This window comes from Parambassis ranga, chromosome 6, assembly GCF_900634625.1.
Source record: "Parambassis ranga chromosome 6, fParRan2.1, whole genome shotgun sequence".
NCBI lineage: Eukaryota > Metazoa > Chordata > Actinopteri > Ambassidae > Parambassis > Parambassis ranga.
The window spans coordinates 9821005-9844306 of record NC_041027.1 but is presented as its reverse complement, the minus strand read 5'-3'; the positions used below and the strand labels follow the sequence as shown (position 1 = coordinate 9844306).

At 41.9% G+C, this 23302-nt stretch overlaps 1 protein-coding gene across 3 annotated transcripts; it reads left to right on the top strand.

Moving 5' to 3' along the window:
- The first annotated feature begins 576 nt into the window (after positions 1 to 576).
- On the top strand, positions 577 to 22255 carry rab11fip3 (RAB11 family interacting protein 3 (class II)). Of its 3 annotated transcripts, XM_028407985.1 has the most exons (14): positions 577 to 1469; positions 3331 to 3401; positions 9116 to 9209; positions 12147 to 12223; positions 14598 to 14770; positions 17187 to 17387; positions 20051 to 20086; positions 20239 to 20332; positions 20464 to 20708; positions 20956 to 21037; positions 21123 to 21260; positions 21365 to 21520; positions 21651 to 21791; positions 21897 to 22255. In XM_028407985.1, the coding sequence occupies exons 1-14, from the start codon at positions 1385 to 1387 to the stop codon at positions 22008 to 22010; spliced, it is 1707 nt and encodes a 568-aa protein (XP_028263786.1). In that variant the 5' UTR covers positions 577 to 1384; the 3' UTR covers positions 22011 to 22255. The 3 variants fall into 3 exon arrangements, with proteins under 3 accessions (XP_028263786.1, XP_028263784.1, XP_028263787.1); XM_028407983.1 differs by having other exon boundaries at positions 577 to 3401; XM_028407986.1 differs by lacking the exons at positions 577 to 1469; positions 3331 to 3401; positions 9116 to 9209; positions 12147 to 12223 and adding an exon at positions 13696 to 13888.
- Positions 22256 to 23302: the final 1047 nt, after the last annotated feature.

The window sequence follows — 23302 nt, the reverse complement described above, 5'->3', positions numbered from 1 at the left end:
TGTATTTGTTTTTTTTTGCCTTTTATTTTACTTGTAAATGCTGTAGATTCAACAACATGCAGACCCACTGTGTGCAAATAAAGATTCAGAAGTAAAACATTACCATTTTTAGTCAGTTGGGGGTGCCAAAACACTACTATTTCACCTGTTAGCAATTTCTGTTTACATTAGAAATCTCCATCCTCCACATGAGATGTGAAAACTACATGTTGGTGTAGTTGGTATGTCAAGTGGGTTTGAAAGGGAAATTGTGAATTAATCAGTAGTTGGCTCACAGTGTACCTGTAGGACACCTCAAATCCCTGCTAGGTAAGGGCACCTCCACCAGACCCTGACCTTTGACCTCCTCCTGTGTGGACGGAAGTTCCCCACAAACACCTCCAGTCTCTGAAACATTTTTGACAAGCTACTGATTTGAGATTCAAGCGTGGGATTTGCGCACAAACGGAAATAATTAAAACCCAATTGATGTGTGCTGTACAGGCAGCGCTACTGCGGGCTGTTTTGTACGCTTGCGTGAAACGTCATTGGTGTGTGTATGCGGCTGGAGGAGGAGAGGAGGAGGAGGAGAGGAGGAGGCGGCGGATGGGACACTGCTGATGCTGATGCGAGAGCGTTCGGTGTCTGTAATCAACATCGATGGACCGATTGTCAAATGAGTGAGCTCATTGGCCTTGTTTGCCTCCCTCTTCGTTTTCGTTGTGGTTTTCGACGAGGGACGTTGAGGCAGATGTGTTTTGGAGACGCGGACGATAAAGGAATTTGAGGAGGAAAGGACGGGTTTCGTCTCGGCACTCGTCTGGCCTGTCTTCTGACTGACACAGGTGGATTGCCGCTGGAAAACGGCATCGAAATGGAGAAAAAGACCGCAGCGAAGACGACAGATTCCGTAATCGCATTTTAGACAAAGGAAGTCCTGGAGATAACGTTTGGATTCATTTAGCTGAGCGGAGGCAGAGACAGCGGGCTGTTTAGCGAGATTGCTAGCTAATAGGCTAATTTGCTAGCTAGTCAGTTAGCAGCTCCCCCTGACCAATGGCACGAAAGAAGTGGGATGCTCGAAGGAGGAGTTAGCATTAGTTCTGGCATGAATTGATCAGAGGAAAAGAAGGTCGGGGTTTGCCACATGTGGTAACTTATCCTATAATGACATATTTAAGGTTAAAACTGGAGATTTGTATCACATCGTTTCCACCTCGGTAAACTAGCTTGCGATGGATGAGATTAGATAATCGGCTAAGGAAGCTAATGTTGACAAACACTCGCGACTTAACGTGTTATTTCGTGACTGAGGAGTCTCAAACGTGCTCGCTAGTGGAGTAATGTCGTCATCTTTGTGTGTTTGGTTATTTTTGAAACGCTGTTTAACAGCTTTAAGCCCGAAATGAAGTATGTTGACGTCGGATGTGCCGACGCTGAAACGTTTGTTAACAACCAGCAGTGGACAAGCCATGGCAGGACGGGACATAGTGAGTCAAAATGCATTTTAAGTCAGACGTATAATGAAGCCTAGAAATTAACATGATTTCTGTTTTCTTCTTTTCAACTTAAACGTTATCAGTTTGTTTGACTGCTGGTGTTTCTAATCTACTTATCATCTCAAACTGCTATTCAGTACTCTGTACACCTGTCAACATATTTCAATGTTGGATAAGGACAATAGACTTCTTCTATGATTTTATTGGATATTTAAGTGCCATATAAAAGCATGGCATTAAAACTAAAGAGCTGGATCTTAACAACAACAGTGAGATAAAACCTCGCCAGCTTTATCAAGTTTGCTGAAGCCAGTGTAAATGGAACCAACAGTTCTGTCGGGCCCTTTGGGGCACACGCAGTGGGAGTCAGAACAACCATTTCCTCTTGGATTTCAAACACTGGACTCAGACAATGAAGGCGTGCTCTGTCAAAACAAGAGTGACCAGACAGGTTTGGATTTCAGAAACCAGGATCAAACGACCCAACAAAGCAAAGATGAGGAGAAGGATTTTATGGACCAGCCAGTAGAGCTGGACAACCTCATAAATGTCTCTAATTTTTCTTGTGGAGATTTGCAGTTAAAAGGAGATCACTCCACTCTGTCCCAGCCTTCTCTCCACAGTAATCACATAGAGGATTTCACGGAAAAAGTCGAGGGACTTGATGAAATCAATGACACTTTGTCGTGGCTATTTTCTTCCAACCTGACTGATGTGATAAGGAAAAACTCTCCCTGTAAGGACCTGACTCTGACACAGGATTTCCCTCTTGAAGGCTCAAATATCCTCAGTAGTGAGGCTGAGCTCATAAGCCTTAGTATGCCATCTTCCCCAGTGAAGTCTTGTAATGGAAATTCTGAAACCGACACAGGTGATCCAGTTTTGTTAGTAGATCTCCTGTCAAATGAAAACTCATATCTCACCCCGGAGTCTCCAGGTGACTTCAACCCACAGGGTGTCAGTGAGGAGCTGGTCAACCTGTCACGAGAGGAGGAGCAGGCGGATCTCTCTCCCTTACAGGCCAGGGGGACTTTGTCACCTGAAACCGGAGACAAAGGTTTATTCCCTGATCAAGTGACTGATCTGCCAGTAACCAGTAGCGCTGCTCTGCAAGCTTTACCTGAGAACTGCCTCCCACATAACCATATCAATACATCACTGGAGTGTTTTGAAGGATCTGTGCCTTTGTTGGATTTGGAGGTTCCAGATACTGACAGCAGCCTGAGTCTGTGCCCTGCCAGCCCTGCCAGTCCTGTCTCTGATGTACCGACAGAGCAGTCAGAGGGGGCACATGAAGAAGCTGCTGTAGTAAGAAATCAGCAAGGTGAGAATGACTCACAAACTCTGTGTTTCTCAGATGAACCTTCGTCGGTGACGCTGCCTTTGGCTGAAGATGGCCTCATCCAGGGTGATTTCACCAGTGAGAGTTACTCATTGGAAAGTGTGTCTAAGGATTTGATGGAAGACAAAATTTGCTCTGAAGCCAACAATCAGGGGAATACAGCCATGGCTTTGGACCTGTGCTTGACTGTTGAGGAGATACATGATGAGGAGTCTTGGAACTTGAAACAGAATGGACGCATTATTGATTCACCAGCTGAGCAGAGGGAAGAGGAGAGGCTGACACATACTGACCAGCTCGAGGGTTTAGTTTGTCATGAACTGGCTTCTTTAGATTTCTCAGTTCAGGACTTAAACACTTCCTCTCCTGAAGCTGGATGGACTAGTGAGCAAGCTGTGGAGAAAATTTCCCTCTCTAACATGGTGGTAGATGACTCACTGCCAATGGTCTCAGCTGTGGATTCGAGTGAGGAAGATGTCTCCCCACTAAAAGCTGTCTTTGACGCTTTAGACCAAGATGGAGATGGCTTTGTTCGTATTGAGGAGTTCATGGAATTTGCTGCAGCCTACGGGGCCGATCAGGTGAGACGTCTTGTTTTTCTTTGCAGTATTAGGAAGCTGTCCAGTGTGTGTTGAGTGAAATTTCATGTAACAGTATACATTTATGAAAATGTTTTATTATTGATTTCCTGAAGCACTTTAGAGGGCCTCCGGCAAAAAGCCTGTGTAATCCAATCATTAGAAATCCATTCACTGATGTTATTTCCCTCTAAGTATTTAAGTTGTTAAGGAACCAGATATGTTTACCACTAATTTTTAGGAGATATGTTAGTAAATCTGCCAATTGAAGTAATTTCTATTATTAGATTTTGTGTGGATATCTTAATAAAGATATACAGAATTCTGTACATTTCTGCAGTGTTAAACATAAGTGTGTCAGGTTCATGTTGTCCTGGCACATGATGCAGTAACATTTTAACCCCTGCTTGGACACAGCAGCAGGACACAGCAGCACCCAACATTTACTGTGATAAATTGTTTAAATAGTGTGTTGTATCATTTAAACCATGCTAGGATTAGTTTGTCATCTTTGGTGAGTGTTTATCTGGGATTAAGGTTATCATAGTTATCCTATGATGATGTGAAGCATATTGTTTGTGTCAGGCTTGAAGCTAGTCCATATGTCAAGTGACAAAATAGGCATCATATAATAGAGCATAATCTCTTGTGGTTTGACTCATAATTGTCACTCCACCCATGACCCTGACCCATGTTGGGTGTTGTTGTATCTTTCCTTTTGCAGGAGATCTTCAGCTTCATTTTATTTGCAAGGCATCAGACAGGAAACAGTTGGCCTAGTACGTTTAGGTGTTGACCTTGCCTTCAACCGAAAGCGACGATTTGAGTAAACATTTGACATGCCGTAGATGAACTATGGCTCAGTTTATTTTCCTGCCTTGCAGGCTTGTTTGTGTACCTGCCTTAATGTGTACAAGTTGCAGGGCACCAGGAAGCGCTCACACCTTTGCACATAAGAGTATAAGGACAGTGGGGCTAAAATAAAGTTGCTTTTGGTACAGTAATCCTTTTCTGTGTAATGTATCATAGTTGACAATATTGGATGGCATATGATGTCCTGACAAAGGGTAGACTGTCAGTTTCTTTCTTTTTGCCAGGCACCTCCCACAATATGCCTGCATATTTAATGTAGGCAAATAGTTTATTTACAGTATACAGTAATACATTTGGGCTAAATATAAACCCTTCCAGTCTCTTTTAGACTTTGCACAGGGGCTTTGGGTGAACATGGGTGCTCACTGCAACCGTACACACACTCACACACAAAGTGTGATGCTCGCTCACTAATGCTTTTTAATCCCTTCTCCCCCTGGTTCAAAGCGCCTCTTTCGGCCCTGATTTGTCCCATGTCTAGCCATAGGTATCTGCAGCTCCCCAGGCAGGGAATTGGGAAGGATTAGGAGTAAAATGTATTTTCCTGAGTCAGAGGGACTTCATGGTTTGGTGTGCTCTCCACTAACTGCCCATGACCTTGTTTTGAAGGGACCGGGGGGGAACAGAGCTTTTGTAAATCAGCTCCACCTGTTGATTTGCTTGGGAGTGCTAAAATGTGAGACATGTACTTGACACTGGGAGCTGATTTTATTTCAGGTGTGGTCTGTTTTAATGTCATTCTATATTGTTTGGTTTCTGGTGGAATTTTCCTCTGCACATCAGTTTCAGCAGTTTCATTTGGACTTCAACATCTGAAAGGTTTTCCTTGGACAGCTAACCAGATTGTGCAGATTGATTAGGTGGCTTCTTTCTTTGTGTTAGCTATCGGGTGTCTGGTTTCCAAGAGCTTCATGAGCTAATCTGTACCCTTACAGGAATCTCCTCTCACATTGCTGTTGTTTTCACGATCTGGGAAAGGCACACAGCCTTTTCATTTACAGTAAGTAAGCAGACAGTAGACAGACTTATCTTCAGTATTTGTGGAATGTTGTATTATGCATGTAGCCTTTCAGTGGATTTAGCTGTTCACAAGGATCACTAAGAAAGGTCTGATATAACAAAGCTAATACAAACACATTATGTTTTTTTTTTGCTGAAGTATGCTTCACTCTGCTCACATGATATGATGTACTTTTCATATTTGCATAAGCTTGCCCTGTTATGTGCTTGTTATTCAGTCATTTGGAGATAACGGCAGTTTGAATAACCTCCACAGCTGAATGACACCGATTAGCACATTTATACCACACTCTGTGGTGGTAAGTGCTTTAGCATACCTCAGTAAGAAAAAAATATATAAAAAATAGGTTTTGTTCACAACATAAATATTAATGGTAAAATAAAGTTCAATTTATTTATATGGATGTAAGCCAATTGCAATTATTATTATTGGAATATTTGGTGATTCTTCCTCAAGAAAATCTCTTTGTAGTCAAAGCAGAGCACAGACTTGTGTGTATATATATATATATATGTATTAGTTAAAGACTAGAAATGGGAACTTACATAAAGTGTATGTACTATCTTTGCAAATTTCCCATGCAGCGGCCTGTCAAAAACGGCAGGAAGGTATTCATGTGGCATTTGCATAAATGTTCAGCTTGTGCTTGTATGCTTAACATGCAAATACTTCTGCCAGAATTATTCCAGGATGTAATGGGGATTGGGGAAAGTGTTCATACACACTCGTAATGTATTGTGTATGAGGTTTGAATGTAGTAACATATAATGCAGAATGTTTGGTAGAAGACAAAGTACAGTTGTAATGTTAAGCACAAACACACATTGGTGTGTTAACTTAGATGTTCCTCCATGAATTTAGACAACTTGCCTTTTTAAATATGTTAAGTTCCAAGGTTTTCTGAATGTGAGACATTTCTAAGGCGATCGGTAGAGATACACTATGCTTAATTCCTCCACTGTCGTTTGTAGGCACTGTAAATGCTGACCTACTGTTATCCATTCATAGCATTTACTCTGAAAAAAGGTGACATGTCCTGCAGACATGTGCCTAATCGGGGAATACAGCTATTGAAAAGATCTTTGCAACCACCACTCAGTTTCTGGTTGTGACCCTGATTCTGCACAAAAGCCACACTGAATTGCATTGTAGTGCTGTCTCTCTTGTGAGTCGACTCTACCTAAACCTTTGGCCAGCCTCCCCCCCCTGCACCCGCTGCTTTTATGTACTGCCCTTCTAATCCACAATGGAATGTCCCATGCCCTGAAACATCCCCTCTCTTAAGTTGGCTTTTGTTTTTTAAGATTGTTCTCTCATTTTTTTTGTACATCGTCCTTCGCCAACCCACTGGGCTTGTGATCGTGGCTATCAGAGTTTTGTTTAGAAACTTTTGTGAAATCCCCTTCAGCAAAGACTCTCACCGAAGGGGTATTCTCCTCCATGGGGTTATGCACAACAGTGGTCTGTGTGGAGGCGGTCAGGCGTGCCCCGGCACTGATTAGACACAAATAGAGGAAACAGAAAAACCACAGCCCCTTTGCTGCTCTTTGGAGCAGTCCAGCCGACACTTGCGTTTCAGTGTAGTTTTTCACTTCTGTCTTACTATTACTATAGTACACTATAGTAAATTACTACTATATCACTCACAGCTGTAACATGCTTATTGTTGCAAATACTTTGAAGTATCTTGTCAAAATAAATGTAAAAAAACCCCCCAAAAAAACAAGGAGTATTAAAAAAATCTGTTGTATGAAGATTTTACTTTAGTTCCAGTCAGTTCCATTAATTTAGAGGGCTTTGCAAGACCAATAGAGAACAACAGAGGCTGGTCTTAATTAAAATACACAGTAACAGTCATAACAAATACATAAACTGTTAGTCTGTGGAAGGCACAGTGGTACCAGCCATTTATTCAATAAATAGGCAGGTCTAGACTCAGTTATTTAAATTGGGACTGTTTGCAGATTTCAACAGCTGTCAAACGGCTTTTCAAGGTGGTTGCTGAGCTGAAACATTTGCCTTTTAGTTGTTATGTTAGACCTAGGGATAGCTAGCAGGCACTGCTCACAAGACCTAAGGGTGCACCTAACAGTGCTGTAAGGACTCTACAACCCAGATGTAGGCCAGTACTTTAAAAGGCACAGTGGCACCAATTTCCTGCCTATTATAACAGATAGGCAAACATGTCATACGAACCAGAGACAATCACACCTCAGTTTTCTCACCTCACCAAGACGAATAGCTGCATGGAACCAAATGATTTCCTGTTAACTGTGATGTTCCATTGTGAAGCACTGGAAAGCTTAAGCACTACATTCAAACGCCTACAACAGACCTCAGCCACAGATTTCTGTGCACAAGTTTAATACTTAAAAAAACCCTCTTCTTTCACCACTGCTTTTTTTTTGAAGCTGGGAATATAACAAATCTCATGTAAGAAGAGGTATTACCATAGCAGAAATGAGAGCTGGGTGAGCCTTTAAAACTTAACATCACAGAATTTCAGTAACCAGCATTCAGTGAGATCAGTCACTCCCCTTCTCACACCAAGTACAGCTGGGTTTAATTCACCAAACCCAGATCATAATCCACAGGGGTTGTCAGAGTGGGTTTATTAGGAGTTTCAGCCTTCTCAGCCTCTGGAGTCAGAGCTCAGCGTTCCTAAGCAGATCAGCTTGTTTTTATGTGTAACTGATATAAAAAGTGTACAAGAGAGAAGCCACACACATAACGAAAGCCTCTGTAAAAGGCCCCTGTTCACATTGTGTGCTTACTTTCTCAAGGAATAAGTGAAGTGAAACCACAGAAACCTCACACAACATACTCTCAGGCTCACTCCCATTTACAGTAATTGTGTCAGTGATATGTGCCTGAAAATATACTGTAATGATGGGTTAGTGTCATCATGTGATGGATGACTTGGTTTATTATTTGTGTGAATACATTTTGATTGCCTGGTGCCATGGATGATTTTGCACGACAAGTTCTCATGTTAAGCAAAGATGATTAGATGGTAACGATGCAGTGCCTAAAAAAAAAAAAACCCTCTCATACATAAACCCGTAAAGATAGAGGTGATCCTGGGTGCACTGCCGTCTTTATGCTCTGAGCACCCGTGTTTACTGAAGCACACATCCTCAGGTTGCCAGGTTACCGGCCATAGGAATATACAGTATGTAGGTGCAGTTATATAAGTCATTTAACACTGAGAGTTTCACAGAGTTTCTGTTCATAGACCATAGCTTCATCATAAATGTGCTACTAAACCAAAACACAATCAAAATATTTTCTGTTTTTTGCAAATGTGTATGTCTGGAGACTGTATTGTCAGCTACAGCTAAAACATTTACCCACTTTTTCCATATGCTATACGTTCAACACAGCAGCCTTTGTACATTTTAAAGCCTGTATAAGCTTAGTATTGCCCTCAATCCAATAAAGCAAAACATCTGCAAAAGTGTCCTCTGGAAGACAGAAGAGTTTTATTGGTGAATTTTTGTGCTTCTGTAGTCAAAATATCCTTATTGATCACATTTTCTACAGTGAAAGTGTCATGTGAGTGAAGTGAGCTTTGGAATGACTCCTTCATTGTTTTATGTGGTTTGTGTGCAAATACTGGGCTCTTCTGCAGACTGTACTGTCCTTTTTTATTGAAGCCTCTATGCATACATTGCAGCTAAGTCATTTGTGGAAAGCTTCCCCTTACATCATTTATTACATCATCCTGAAGCATCTCAGCAGAACAAAAAGCCTAACGGGGGAAGGGTTTTTTTCCCCCCATGATGAAATAAGTTTTAAAGCTTGTGTTGTTTATTTCTTTCAGGTGAAGAATCTGACTAAGTTTTTGGACCCCAGTGGCCTCGGAGTCATCAGCTTTGAAGACTTCCACCGTGGAATCTCTGCAATTAGCAATGGAGGCAAGTCAACACTGAAATGTTTTTATTGCCTTCCTTGTAAACTGTTCCTTGTGTGCTGTTTTGTGGACTCAGATGGCCTGCTGTCTAAGACAAGGGGCCAGTGAATTGTGAACATGCGGTATGCAGATATTGAGTTCATTCATTGTGGATTACCGTATATTCCGGACTATAGGTCGCACCGGAGTGTACCTCGCACCAGCCAAAAAATGCATAATAAAGAAGAAAAAACCATCGATAAGTCGCACCGGACTATTAGTCGCACCGGGCCAGCGTAAATCACTACGTTTTTAACGTAAAGTTGCCTCTTGAATTCCTCTTAACTTAAGTGGTGCGGCTGCAGGGCATTGAGAGTGAGACGCACGCATTTCAACAAGTTCTCACGCAGAGAAATGATTAGCTTCAACGCACAGAAATTCCTATAAATATCCTGTAAATGAGTCAAAGGCAGACTACTGTGCGCTATAGCTGTCTGGAATTGGGCTCAGCTGCAAGCACACGTTCCATGAACGTGCGCGTCACCTATTCTCGGAATGCAAAGTGTGGATAAGCTGGAGGTGGAAGAGAACCATCAAGAGAGGGACGGAACAGCTACCATTATATTTGTAATGGGATGTCAGGACACAAGGCTAACTAATTGTATGTTTTTTCATATATAAGTCGCATCTGAGTATAAGTCGCATACCCAGCCAAAGGATGAAACAAAGTGCGACTTATAGTCTGGAATATACGGTACCTTTGCTTGTACTATTGTGAACATATTATTTGCCTCTGTGCTTACTGCTGCAATTAAGTATGTGGTACGCTACATTTGTATGGGCTTGTACATGGTCAGCTTTCATTTCTTGCATCTGGCTACATCTTTCTGCATTACCCATGGGTCCAAATGCCGTTGTCAACACAGTATGTTCACATTTATCTCTTAGATGAGGTAAGGGATTTCAAAGGGAAAGAAAGGAGACTGACCTAAATTCTCTGTCACTGAACTCAAAGTAATGCTATTTTTGTTAACCATTTTCATACCCTACTGTTCCACTTTTAAAAACTGTTAGAGTATATTTTTTCCACATTGTATCTGACAGCTCTGTTAGGTCTTTGACATACTGTATTGGGTGTGTGGTGATGTCAGTGTGACTGATGCCTCAATCCACCCATCCTATTGATTTGTAGAAGTCTTTCCCAAGGCTTTCTGGGTTGCACAGCTCTGGTTACTCAGACCATTAATAAGTCATGCACTTGAAAGCATGAGATGCACAGACACATAGGCTGATTGGCGAGGTCTCAAAGCAAGAGTGGCATACTGAGAGATGAGGTTTGGGCAGAGAGTCCTATTCACCTTAATTATTTACCATCCTCTCGCTCTCTGCACTGTCCTCCCCCCTTGTTTTTCTCTGTTTATCCTCTATTGCCGTTTGAATGTAAGCAAAAACATGCCTGTATCAGCATATCATATATATTTTTAAAAACAAAAGAGGATTAACATTCAACTTGTTTATTCAGCTCCCATCACAGTGTTATTTTTGGCAAAAAATGTGAATCTTCTCTTTGTAACAAACCATGTGATGAATGAATCACAAATTTCCTATTGGAAGGCAGTTTCCCATTAGTGTGTGAAGATCCAGCCTGGGACGTCCCAGGTCACTCACACACTGCTGTCACTTCTCAGCAAAACAATAGATTTTTTTAGGGCTATGCCATGTTCTTTAGCCCTTTTACCACTACGTCTGTGTAAGAAAAACCTGTTCTTCCTGCTCCCAGCCTGTGCTCTAGTTTCACTATAATACTCTCTGCACCCCACCTTCTAGTTTTATTTGATTTCTGTCCCAGTTGTCACTGAAAAATGCACCTTTTAATAAAAACATACCTGCAGGCTATGGAAATGCCTTGCACCCTGTAGTGGCTATGGCATGTCTGGAACAGCAAAACAAACTGGTCTTAGAGAAAAGGTAGCCTCTGACATTTTGTTATGATGCCAAGAGACTGCAGGTGCGTTTCTCAACAGAAGCCAGCTTGTCCCTTACAGCGTCAACTCCTTTTACTTCAGTACCCTGCTATGTGTGTTTGAGCCTTGAAGACTAAAGGGTTACATAAGATCCAGAGGCACAAAACCCCTCGGGTCCTCTGGCAGAACACTGTTTGTGTTCTGTTCTCCCAGCAGGGTGCTATTCACAGCTTTGTTTACTAGATATAGGAGCCACAGTGGCTGATGGGACTCTTGTTGGTCCGTCTCGGGTTACACTGCTGATCTGCAGGTTCTTTTAGTGGAGAACTTTATTGACAAATGCGACTTGGATATTGGTTGCCTCTTGCCCTTTTTATTGTTTTATTTTGCCCATATTCCTATTGCTTGACATATTATAGCCCTTGAAATGTGAGTGTAAAAATTACATAATGGGTACTGACTGTCACATTGTGCTTAGATTGCTGACTGTAAATATGCCCAAGTAGGGCAGCTGTGGCACAGACTCTGAAATATGCTGATGGCACACTTAGGGAGTATTTCCCATTAGATGGTAAAACGTCATTGGACAACATGGATTATTTACGTGATATTTGTTCATGTTTTGTGTCATTTCAACTATCTTTTTGAATATTCTGTATAATTTACAGTGCAAAAATATAACCCATATACAAAAATGCATATGCATTTTCAAATTAACCTTTAATTATTGGTTCTTAAATATCTGACTGCAGAATAAATAGAAAGGGACACTGAAAATTATCCCTCCAGACTGCATGTAAACTGTCCTCATTTGACTTATGTTGCTTCATTGACTTAACAAAACCTCTTCCCTTTGTTTTTTTTGTATAATGGCTGTCTGTTTGCATGTAGGTGCTGATAGTATACACACCAGTCCTGTGTTTGTGGAGCCTCCTTTGCTGTTTGACTTGGTTTACTGTGCACACATTAAACCTGTCTTCTCCCTCTCATATCTACAGGCCCAGAGCCACAGCTCTACAATGTAAACTACAGTCCTGGGGATGGAGCTGTGGGCTGTCCGGAGGAGTATGACGAGGTGAGGCTACCACCAAGAGGCTTAGCCTCTTTCTAGTTGTGTGTGTCGTTTAGTTCCCACTGTTGTATGCAGCAGCAGAGTGTTAAGGCCACAGGCTGAACTCCATGTGCACTGTCTTCCCACTGTAATTCACCGAGTGGCTTGCAGAGCTATCATTACCACTCTGTGAATGTTCCACAAACTGAACACCCTGGTTTGGCTGACACTAAATTGGCATTTGGCAGGCAAGGCTTTTGAGTATTCCTTGACAAATATTGAATTAGCTGGAATTTGAGTTTTTACATGTGTGTGTGTGTAGACTTGTGTTTTTACAGTTGTGGTCGGCATATCTGGAATTCTTGTCTTCTCTTGTGCAGGAAAAATGTATATTTAAACATCATTTTTGCTGGCCTCTGCAAAAGTGAAATGCTTCTTCTATTGTGTGCCCTTCAAGCACTGCTGGATGATAGTTGTGGTTTTAGTAGCTTCACATTGAATAGTATCAGCGCCCCCTTTTGTTATACTTTAGAAGTGAAGGCCTATGTACAGTCTATGTGAATAGATATTTGAACAATTAACTCAGGCGTACTTTTAAATTACTTTGGTTAAAAAAGCATTTCTGTGCACAGTGAACACCTTTTTTATTTTAAGTTTTTGGCATAAAAATCAGTTATGTGAATGATAAAGAACTGCCAAATCGTGAGAATTAAATTAAGGTAATTGAACGGTGTGTAAGAAAGTAAGTAAATACATTTTTAATTAAATTGCATGTGTCCAAATAATAAAAAATACCAATGGAAAATCAGATTCAAGTCTCAACTAACAGCTATTTTAAAGCATTTTCTACATAAAATATTCCAACCCCCCTGGCCGCTGTTTACTGGAACCCATACGCAGAGTTTTTGGGGAAGTTTGTGCATGTTTGAAGTAGACACCACACCTGCGTCCATGGCCTTGTTTTTTCCTCGACTTTCTGGCAGAAAAGAGTTCCCCTCTCTCAATGGCTCTGCTGTTCTGTCCCTGTTTGCTTTCAAAACAGGCAAGGTGAGGCTGTCGAGCTGAGGTCTGGCATTACATAAATGCAAAGCTCCATCCACCACATTTTTTCCTTTATTAAATATTTTCTGCCATTTCTAACCTTCCCATTTCCATCTTAGATTTTAGTTCTTAGCAGCAGTCTGCTAAAACTATGCTCACTTTCACAGTAGCATGTTAGTTTTATAGTTAGTACAAGGTTAGACAGGTTGCCATGATGTATAATCCTCATTCACTGTTGACCTGTGAGTATGTACGCCATGGTTTAATGATTTATACTGTCACACCAGGGCATCAAGTCAAGCACCCAGGAGGCAGGAAAGATTAAACAATTATTCATGTGATCGTGCATTCACTCATTCACAAAAGCTGGTAGTCGTTGACTGAGCATTACGGATTGCTGGTGTTAGTCATTGGACTTTGTCTCTGTCTCCACCCCTCTGACCACCCAGTGGAAGTGAACAAAGTGTAACAGTATTTTCCATTTTTTTTCCACTCTCTGAGAGTGAAGGTGAATGAAGCATTTGGAGGAGTTATTAGTGGGCTCTCATGGCAGGCCAGCTTTTCTATCAGAGAGACTGGGTGTAGAAAATGGTTTTAATGGTGGATACCCCTCTGCGCCCTGCTTCTGCTGACACTTCACGTATACTGGTACGTTATGCTGCCCAACGTTTCTCGGCTGTCTTTCCTTCATTGTGGCTTCTCAGCTCTGGTACCTGATAATGCGTCTCTAACTGCTGGTAGCTTCAGATGTTATTTTTTTGGCACGTGTTATGCAGCGTTTGGTATTTGTTGCTTAGAAAGCTGTGAGCTTGCTCATTTGGTACAGACTTGTTGCCTGGAGGTGTTGATGCAGCAGGTTTTGCTTGGAACTGCCATCTGAAACACAGCAGACTGTCTCTGAAGTCTGTTTATGTTCTCAGATGTGTTTGCTTGTTGTTGTAATTGGTGTCTGTAGCTACTGGCAAGACTTGAAGATTCAAGAGACCATTTCTGAAAGGGAAGCCTTTTTTCACATTTTTATAATTATAATATATGTTATTTTCTGTCACAATATAAAAAGAAAACATGTTTTTAGATACACCTGGTGTGTATTTATGTACACACTGATATATGACCCTCAGCTTTTTTCTTGTGGAACCTTACTGTATTTTGTTGTTCTAAATTCAGTGTATGTGCTTTTTAGACCCATGCTAATATTTTAATAACATCAATAAATGATTATAGTCAGGTTACCACCCACAAATATGCCAGATTGCTACCTTTTGTAAATTGTTCCGATTATTATATCATTGAATGTTGTCTGATCAGTGGAAATACTAATAATAATATTGTTTTTATTCTTTGTTTGTCTCTGTAGCAAAATGAGGTGACAGACAGTGCATACCTGGGCTCTGAGAGCACATACAGTGAGTGTGAAACCTTCACTGATGAGGACACAGGGGCTCTTGTACCCCCAGAGATGCATGAGGATGTGGAGACGGACAGTGGCATCGAGGCAACTCTGCATGACCCAGAAGATGGCGGAAATAGGTCAGTATAAATACATCGTGCCATGTATGTTATACAGTATATTTATATTTCCTGAATATTGTTATTGTACATCCCCTGCTGAGGTGATTGGCTGTGACCCTGAATGACTTAATACATCATCATTTGTAATCCACTTACTATGAGAGCCATATCAACTTAATAATGCTGCAAGTAATCACCGCTGGCTAGAGAATTGAGCAAAACTGTGTTAATTCTATAGCCAAGGGTTAGCCCTACAGCTGCCCTACACTGATCCTTCACACAGATCAGGTGGTTCATGAGTTATGCGTGCCCAACAGTGGATCACTTGGACTCTATTTGGGTCACCAGACAGGCAGATTAAACTGAGGGATAGACTGCCACCACTTTATTGACCTAATGTTTTCATTTCCCATGGATACTCCATACATTCCAGATCTGTTACAAACCAGCTAGAGTAATAAGTCCTTCATGCTGACACACAGCTATCAATCCATTTGTTAAACAGTGGTTAAGCCACTAATCAAGTTGTTTCTTTCTTTTCTTCTCTGACTTGTTGATCAGTTGGAATTGACCTCTGTATAGATTTAAACACAGGTTAAAACACATAGATTTGTATGTCTGCATGTGAGTGTAGATGTTATGAGAGTGTTTAGGGCAAACACAGAGAGGAAGTGCAGAGCGCTGTGGCTTTATCTGCTGACTGTGTGACCTGTCTGCCTGCCTTGATGACGGATTGGAGTGGTCTGCCTGACATGGATGTGTTTGGACTTCCCATTCCATGAGTGAGCCTTGAATTCCAGGAAGTGTTGAGTTAGCAGTTTTTCTTGTTGTTTTTGCCCTTCTCTTTCTTTTTGCAAGGGCTAATCTGACTATTCTGGCTGGAAGTTAACTCTTCAACTTTATAACTCTTGCCTTCATAATTCAGAATGTTGATCTAAAAATTGCCAGCTTAAATTAAAGAAGAAGTACTCTCTTCTAATGCTTAAGTGACTTAATTAATGTAACTTTTTGAAGCTACTAAAACTGAGGTTTCAACATACCTCACAACATACCTAACAGCCTCGTTAGCTAAGCTAACTGGAGCTAGAAACTGCAGCCACTGAGGTATTAAGGATCGTAGTATATGCACTAGACCAGGGGATTAACAATCTAACAGGATTAGCCACCCCCTCCCTTCTCTGTCCCGCTCCTGTGTCCCCACACACATTTGGCCCTTGGACAGTCAGCAGGACTGTCTGTTGGTTGTTGCTTAGCCTCAAATCTGATTAAGCCACTTGGTCAGCCTCAAGTCTTTTGGGCAGCACAGACGATGCAACAATTCGTCATGTGGCATGACTGTATATTGGCAGCTCATCAGTAACAGACACTTGGTGATTTTTAGGGGCCAGATCTCTTAGTTTTCTCTCAATTGGTGTCACCTGTGAAACTTCAGGATTCCACTCTGGTTGTCAGGGGTTTTGACTCCAGTTGCTCCAAGGCTTTCACGCCAGGGCAGCGGAGGGCGAACAAAGATGCGTTCTCTCTCCTCACCGTCCCTCTGTGTGAGGGGCCTTAATAAGGGGCCTGGTACTAAGAGCCTGAATAAAGGGTAAGTGACTGTAAAATTGGTTGTTCTACCATGTAACCAGTGGTTATTGTTGCAGCTTGTGCATTGTTAAAAGACACCAGGGAGTGTATAGAGTGGCATTTTCTGGGCATGTTTTGATGTTTGGATTGTAAGCAATTTCCCCCTGGGATTAATAAAGTATTCCTATTTCTGATTATCTCCTATTTTTAAGTTAAGGTGATGAATAAGACAACTGGAGGGCATTACTCTTGCAAACAAGCAAATGAGGTGTCATGAGATATGCTGAGAAAGCAAATTTTTCTGCTGCTTTAGACATCCTCGTCCTGTGTGTTTTTTAAGATATCTAACATATCCTGTTAGACAGCAGGAAAGGCTACCTTCCAGCTTTCCTGTCAAGTAAGGAGTGTCTTTACTGAAATGTATTACCCTCGCTTCCCTAACAGACCCTATCCAATAGTTGTGTTTAGTTGTGTGATAATGGCAAGCCAGTCTCAGCCCTTACTATATGCTTGACCCCCTGGTTTTGCAGTGCCAGTAGGGCACAAGACATGTTGTTTCTACCAAAGCAGCCTTTAGGATTAATGTGAATTAACAGATTACCTTTGAAGGCAGGAGATTGAACTTGCCTAGTTTGCTGCTGTTCCAGGGGAAAGATTAATTGCACTTGTTTGGGATTTACAAAAAAATCTGGTCCGTTCCTGGCTTCTGGGCCTTGTTTTGTTTTTGTTATAGCTAATTTCTGATAATGCTGTATGCATTGCACTAATGTCTAAACCTGGTACAGTTACCCTTCCTGACTTAGACTAAATGCTGATGTTAAGAGAGCACACTTAGTAACACAGTCATGCATTTTTGTGTGTCTCACAGGTTTTCCCTGAACTCTGAGCTCCATAACCACTCCCTAGTGACGGTTATTGGTGGAGAGGAGGAACACTTTGAGGACTTTGGGGAAAGTAATACCTCAGAGCTGCTGCTGGAGAGCAGTGTGGAGGGTCCTGAGGATGTGGGCGACTGCTCACTCACACAGCCCACTGAGCAGGTCAATGGCTCGTCACTGCTCTTGCCCAGGTAAAGCCTGACTGCTAGAATGTTAAGGTCAATTTTAACAAAAACATATCAACACTTTGTACATTTTGTTCCACAGTGCTGTTGCTATTTTTAAATGCAGCCAGCATACCGGTCTTTAACTGACTTGAATATTACTGATTCACCATCCTATGAAATCACAATTTTCTTTTTATCAGCCCTTCCTGATAAGAGGTGTCAAACTATCACATTCTCAGCTGTATGCCCGTGGCCTAAATGTGCACGTCTTTACAAAAAAATGTTTCTCTTTCAACAAAGATACTGAGCTCAGGCGTTGATAAGAGCTATCAGGCGTCCTTCCTGACTCCGTCTTATTTTTTGGCCAAGGGTGAGATAAAAATGGAGTGAAGACTAGGTGAATTCTTCTCTGTTTACTCTCACTGTGGCAAAGACATCCAGATTGTGCATCTATGACTACTTTGCTCATGTGTGCTTTCCTGGATCCATAGTATTCAGTCTACTTTTAAGTGGATATCAAATGCCAAGTGATTCTTGGGACAGACACAAGTGGATGTTGTGTCGCCTTCTGTTTAGAAGATACAGGTTGCATCTGCTGTGTGACGTGTCCATTGTGAACAAAAATACACTTTCACACTCTCCAATTTATGGCTCTATTCATTTTGAATGTTGAGCTCCTGTTCACACTCATTTTTGCCCTCCCCCTTCTCATTTTCCATCAGAGACTCTAAGCCGGATAATGCGTAATTCCCACTTGGGTGATATTTCCGTTATTTGCCTTGCCAGGAAGCTCTTAACTGCTAACTGCTCAGTTTTTGAAACCCATTCACAATGCAAATAAGGTGGTATAACTGGATTGGCACTAATGGTACTCTGTCAGTCATAACTTATATAGACCTGAGGTACAGTTAATTCCTAATTGTAATCAATAGAAGAGGGTTGATGCAGTTAGAGCCCCTTCATTGATTTGTAAATGGTGTCTTAGTTGTACTAAGGAAAATAATGAAGATTATTGTTATACATACTCTATCAAGACTGTAAAATTAAGTCCCTAGTTAGAAAAAAGTATTTAGAACTTTAATATTTTCCTTAAAAGATGTCAGAAGTCTGCTTGCTGGTTATCATACAGAGGAAAAAAAATAACTGCATCCCACAAACTTCACCCACTCAGTGAGAATGCGTCATCATGTTTCGAGCCAATCGCACTCATGCAGCAGTGCTGCCTACACACGCCTCCACATTTATCTATCTACATATTATAACACTGACTACATGTGCACACATTGTTGGGTTACTTCTGTTCATGTAACAAAGTGTTCCTTCACACCGACGGGAGAGCATTGCTCAGTGCGGCATATAGTCATCGAGTAAATCTCAGGTTGTCATGTGAGGCAGCCTCTCTGCCTACATAAACAGGATCATGTGCCGGTTTGTTTTGTTATTTTAGACATGAGTGTAGCAAACTTATTAGCACTGAAGAGAGGTCAACCCATTATTTATCTGAGAGCTATTCTTCCACAATCCGGAAAACAACCCACAGTCACACTGCACTGTCTGTTTCACGTCCCTGTCACACTCTACTCTAACTCTGCAGCCCCAGAGGTGACCTTAACCCACCTGAAACCCACCAAATCCGTCACTCACCTCTTCCTCCCCCTCTTCCTCCCTGTTTCCTCTTTCCAGTGCACCTGCTTCTCTCCCTGACTGCTTTCAGAGCTTCCTCAGGGAGGAGGCGCTGGACTTTTTCTGTAGCCAGTGTCACAAACAAATAAGTCGTCTCGAGGACCTCTCCACTCGCCTCAATTTCCTAGAGATGACTAGGTAACACATTGTTCACAGCCCTGACTGACTGTAAGCTGTGCGTGTGTGTTTGCAGTGCTGATTAGACACAGATCATGCATGTCCCCATAATGTGTGCATGCTGTGTTGGACTTGCAACAAGAAGTGTGTTTTGTTGGAATGTCCACACATCATGGAAATACAGTGTATAGTGACAAGCCCATCTCGCCTCACACTGTACCCAAGCTTTCGTCACCCTCTGCACCCTGATATGTGTTTAGATGCAGTGTTAGTGCATAGCATCTATTGAGGGTGGGGGAAATCCTTTCAGTGGCTACATTTTGATTTAGTCCATTCCCATTTTCACTCAAAAAAATGGATCATCTGAACATAAGCTTCATAGCTGTTTTTGAGTGTACGTGTACATTTATTTGAAAGGGGTTATAGAACACAATAACATCATGCATCACAGGTAAGTGGTGATTTGAGTGTTTTTTTGTGCTTGTTATTTGCTTCATGCTTCATTTGAGCTTTGTTGCAAAATGCCCTGTGGTAGTCAACTTGCAAAGAACCCAGGATTAGAGACCGTTTGCTGTATAGCAGGAACTTAGAAACTCCCAAAGCCCACTTCATTGTCCTATAATATAGCATTCTGAATGCTATATTTGGATTTTAAAAGTTCTGTAATTCTATAAATTTGTCAAGCAAAGCTGATGCTATATTGCTTTTATTTATAAGGTTGCTGTGTTGTGTGAATTCCACGTAGCTTTAGTTAGAATTAAAACAATACTAGCAAAGAAATTGGGCTCCTTTACTCATGGGAGAGAGGGGGACTGATGGGAGAAATGGTGTCTCTTTCCTCTATCCCCTTCCTGAACATTTTCCTGTTGTTCTGTTTCCCTGTCCAGTGCTGGGAAGAGGCTGTCCAGCAAGAAAGTAGCAAGGTAAGCAAAATGTGTCCTCTGATGTCAGCAGGAACATGCTCATGTTGCGACTATGGTTGTAGTAGATAGCTGTGTTTGGAAACAGCAGTATATCAAATTTAAACAGGCTCTTGGGAGTTAAGTGTGTTTTTTTTTCCTTTCTTCATGTGCAGACACCTCCTGCAGAACAGCTCGATGACTCTGGACACCATGAGTGACTTAACACGAGACATCCTGGAGCATGCTGACAACGACATCACAGACAAGGTGACGGAGTTAACTGAGTTTTCACCTTTCAGCAGAAGCTGTTAATGGAAGAAAAACATTTATTATTTATTTATTTATTATACCAAACATTTTCATATTTTTTAGAACTATAAAACTTTTACTCTTTCCAGGTGCTCCTACTTGAGCGCAGAGTTGCTGAACTGGAGAAGGAGTCGGAGGCGTCAGGGGAGCAGCATGCACGGCTTCGCCAGGAGAACCTTCAGCTGGTGCACAGAGCCAACGCTTTGGAGGAGCAGCTGAAAGAGCAGGAGCTCCAAGATGATGAGCTATTACAACAAGAAACACGGCGTCACAAGGAGGCCGTGAGCAAGCTGGAGAGAGAGAGGGGACTGGAGCTTGAAAACGTGCAGGCCAGGTGAGGGGATCAGGAAAAAAGGGGCAAAATTCCAACAATCTTAATTGTTTTGACTCATTGGAAACAAATGTGTTAATCTGATGTCAGGCATAGACATCATGTTGGAGGAATCGTGGCGCCACACTGCCACCCTCTGGCAATAATTTTCCACTGCATGTGGTGTTTTACTGTGGTTAATAAACAGGGCTGTAACAGTCCTTTGTGGTGTAAGCTTCGTATGTATAAGAGATGTATGATTGTTTCTCAGACTGCAGCAGCTGGACGAGGAGAACAGTGAGCTGAGGTCCTGTGTTCCCTGTCTTCGGGCAAACATCGAGAGACTGGAAGAGGTGTGTTTATATCCCCTTCCTCCTTTTCTCAATTGTTACCAACACTTATTTTCATCTTAACCATCTTGTTGTTTTTTGTTTTCAGGAGAAGACGAAGCTTCAGGATGAGGTAGAAACTATGTCAGACAGGCTTCAGGATGAAACAGAGTCTCGCAGAAAGCTGGCTGACAAGCTGAGCCACGAGCGCCACCAGAGCCAGAAAGAGAAGGAGTGCACCCAGGAGGTGGGACTGATTTGATCTGTGCACATAATATGTAACTTTCTGCTGTGTGTCAAGTCTTTTTCCCGTGTACTTGTCTAATGCCCCCTTAAACTCTTTGTATTCAGCTAATTGAAGACCTGCGTAAACAGCTTGAGCACCTACAGCTGTACAAGCTGGAGGCTGAAGCAAAGAGAGGACGCACACCCGGTGCAGGACTGCAGGAGTATCAGACCCGAACTCGGGAAGCTGAGTTAGAGCAGGAGATCAAACGACTCAAACAGGTAGCAAGCACATTCTAAGCAAGGCCTGCTTAATTGACTGGTTATTTGGATATTTTTGGCAGTGTTCAGGTTTTTTTTTAAACAGAAATATGTGATATGATACATGATATTTTGCATTAAACCTCTTCAGGACAACCGCTCTCTAAAGGAGCAGAATGACGAGTTAAATGGTCAGATCATCAACCTGAGCATCCAGGGAGCCAAGAACCTGATGTCAGCCTCCTTCTCTGACTCCTTGGCAGCAGAGATTAGCTCCGTGTCTCGTGTAGAGGTTGGTCTTTAAAAAACAAAAAACAAAACAAAACAAAAAAGGACTAATCTCTAGTTAACTTGTGTTTTCCTGTGTCTCCGCTCATCTCTGTTTCTCTGTTTCCAGTTGATGGAGGCTGTTCACAAACAGGAGGAGATCAACTACAGACTCCAGGACTACATTGACAAAATCATTGTGGCCATCATGGAGTGCAACCCCTCCATTCTTGAGGTCAAATAGACACCAGACAGCCAGGAGGACGACCACTTGCTGTGACTGTAAAACACCCTGTAAAAAATGATGGAGACACAATGAGAAAAGCTTCTAGGAGAGGATGTAATCAATTATTTGGATTTCTAACCTGGCTGTCAGTTCAAAATAAGCAGTTGGATATCCCTTAAATCTGTGATTATGTGTGCGTGTAAGTCAGCCCTCCTAAAAAAAAAAAAACTTGGGTTCTGGTGACTTCCATGTATTTGGCCAGAGGGACCCAAGTCTCCCCTGTTGAGTGAGTGAATGTGTACAAGAGGTCAATATGAAAAGAGATTCTTCGATACCCTTTCCCAAAACAAAGTGTCAATGTGTGAGCGTTACAAAAAACAATGATACCTGCAGGCCTTAAATGAAAGGTGATAAAAGTATTCATCAGTTATACATACCACACATGCCTCAGTTCAGTCTTACTGGGACCATGGTGGTAATATGCATTCATTGGCTGAAAGCTCCTGAACCACGCCGAGTCGTGTTTTAATGACAAACCGTATGAAGCGCTGGTCTGGAGGTTTGGTCTTTTTAAAGCTTGCTGTGCTGCTTACCAAGTGTGTGGTCAGCTGTCCTTTCCTTTAAACCCAGGTGAGGGACGTTTCCACTGGGTTACAGTTGAGAAATGCCTGGAGGGGTTTGTGTGTGTGTGTGTGTGTGTGTGTGTGTGTGTGTTACTTCAGGGTTTTGAACAAGCTTAGTGACAATAGAAGGAGTGGAAGTCATTCTTCTAAGCTTCAAAGTCCCAAATGAAGGAGAACCGTGTGCATTATAATTTGCTTCATCATGTATTTTTACAATGAAACAGGGTCCTGGAGTTCAGGCGGGCTGTAAAGTGGAAGAGCACTACATTTCCCATCATTCCTTGGCACAAACACAGATCAATCCAACTCCAGAATTCCAACCTCATAGTGACTTTTTAATCCCCAGCCCTTTCAAGCTTGAAGGGAAACAGCCCACCTGACTCCAGCGTTCTCTCGCTGAGTGAAAGTGATAGGGAAGCTCACCAAACTTTTGTTGTCTGCACAGGTGATTTATATTCAGTAAAAAAAAGCTGACATTGTATGTGAAGAATCACATGGTTGTATTTTGCACTATGTTTTTTTGTTTTGTTGTAAAAGGGATCAAACCGTATATGAAGATTAGATGTGTGTGTGTGTGTGTGGGGGGGGGGGGGGGGGGTGTATCCCACATACTTAAAAAGACAAAAAGCATCAAACTAAATATGCCATATTTAATTGGACACAGAAACAAAAGCCACACAATAACAC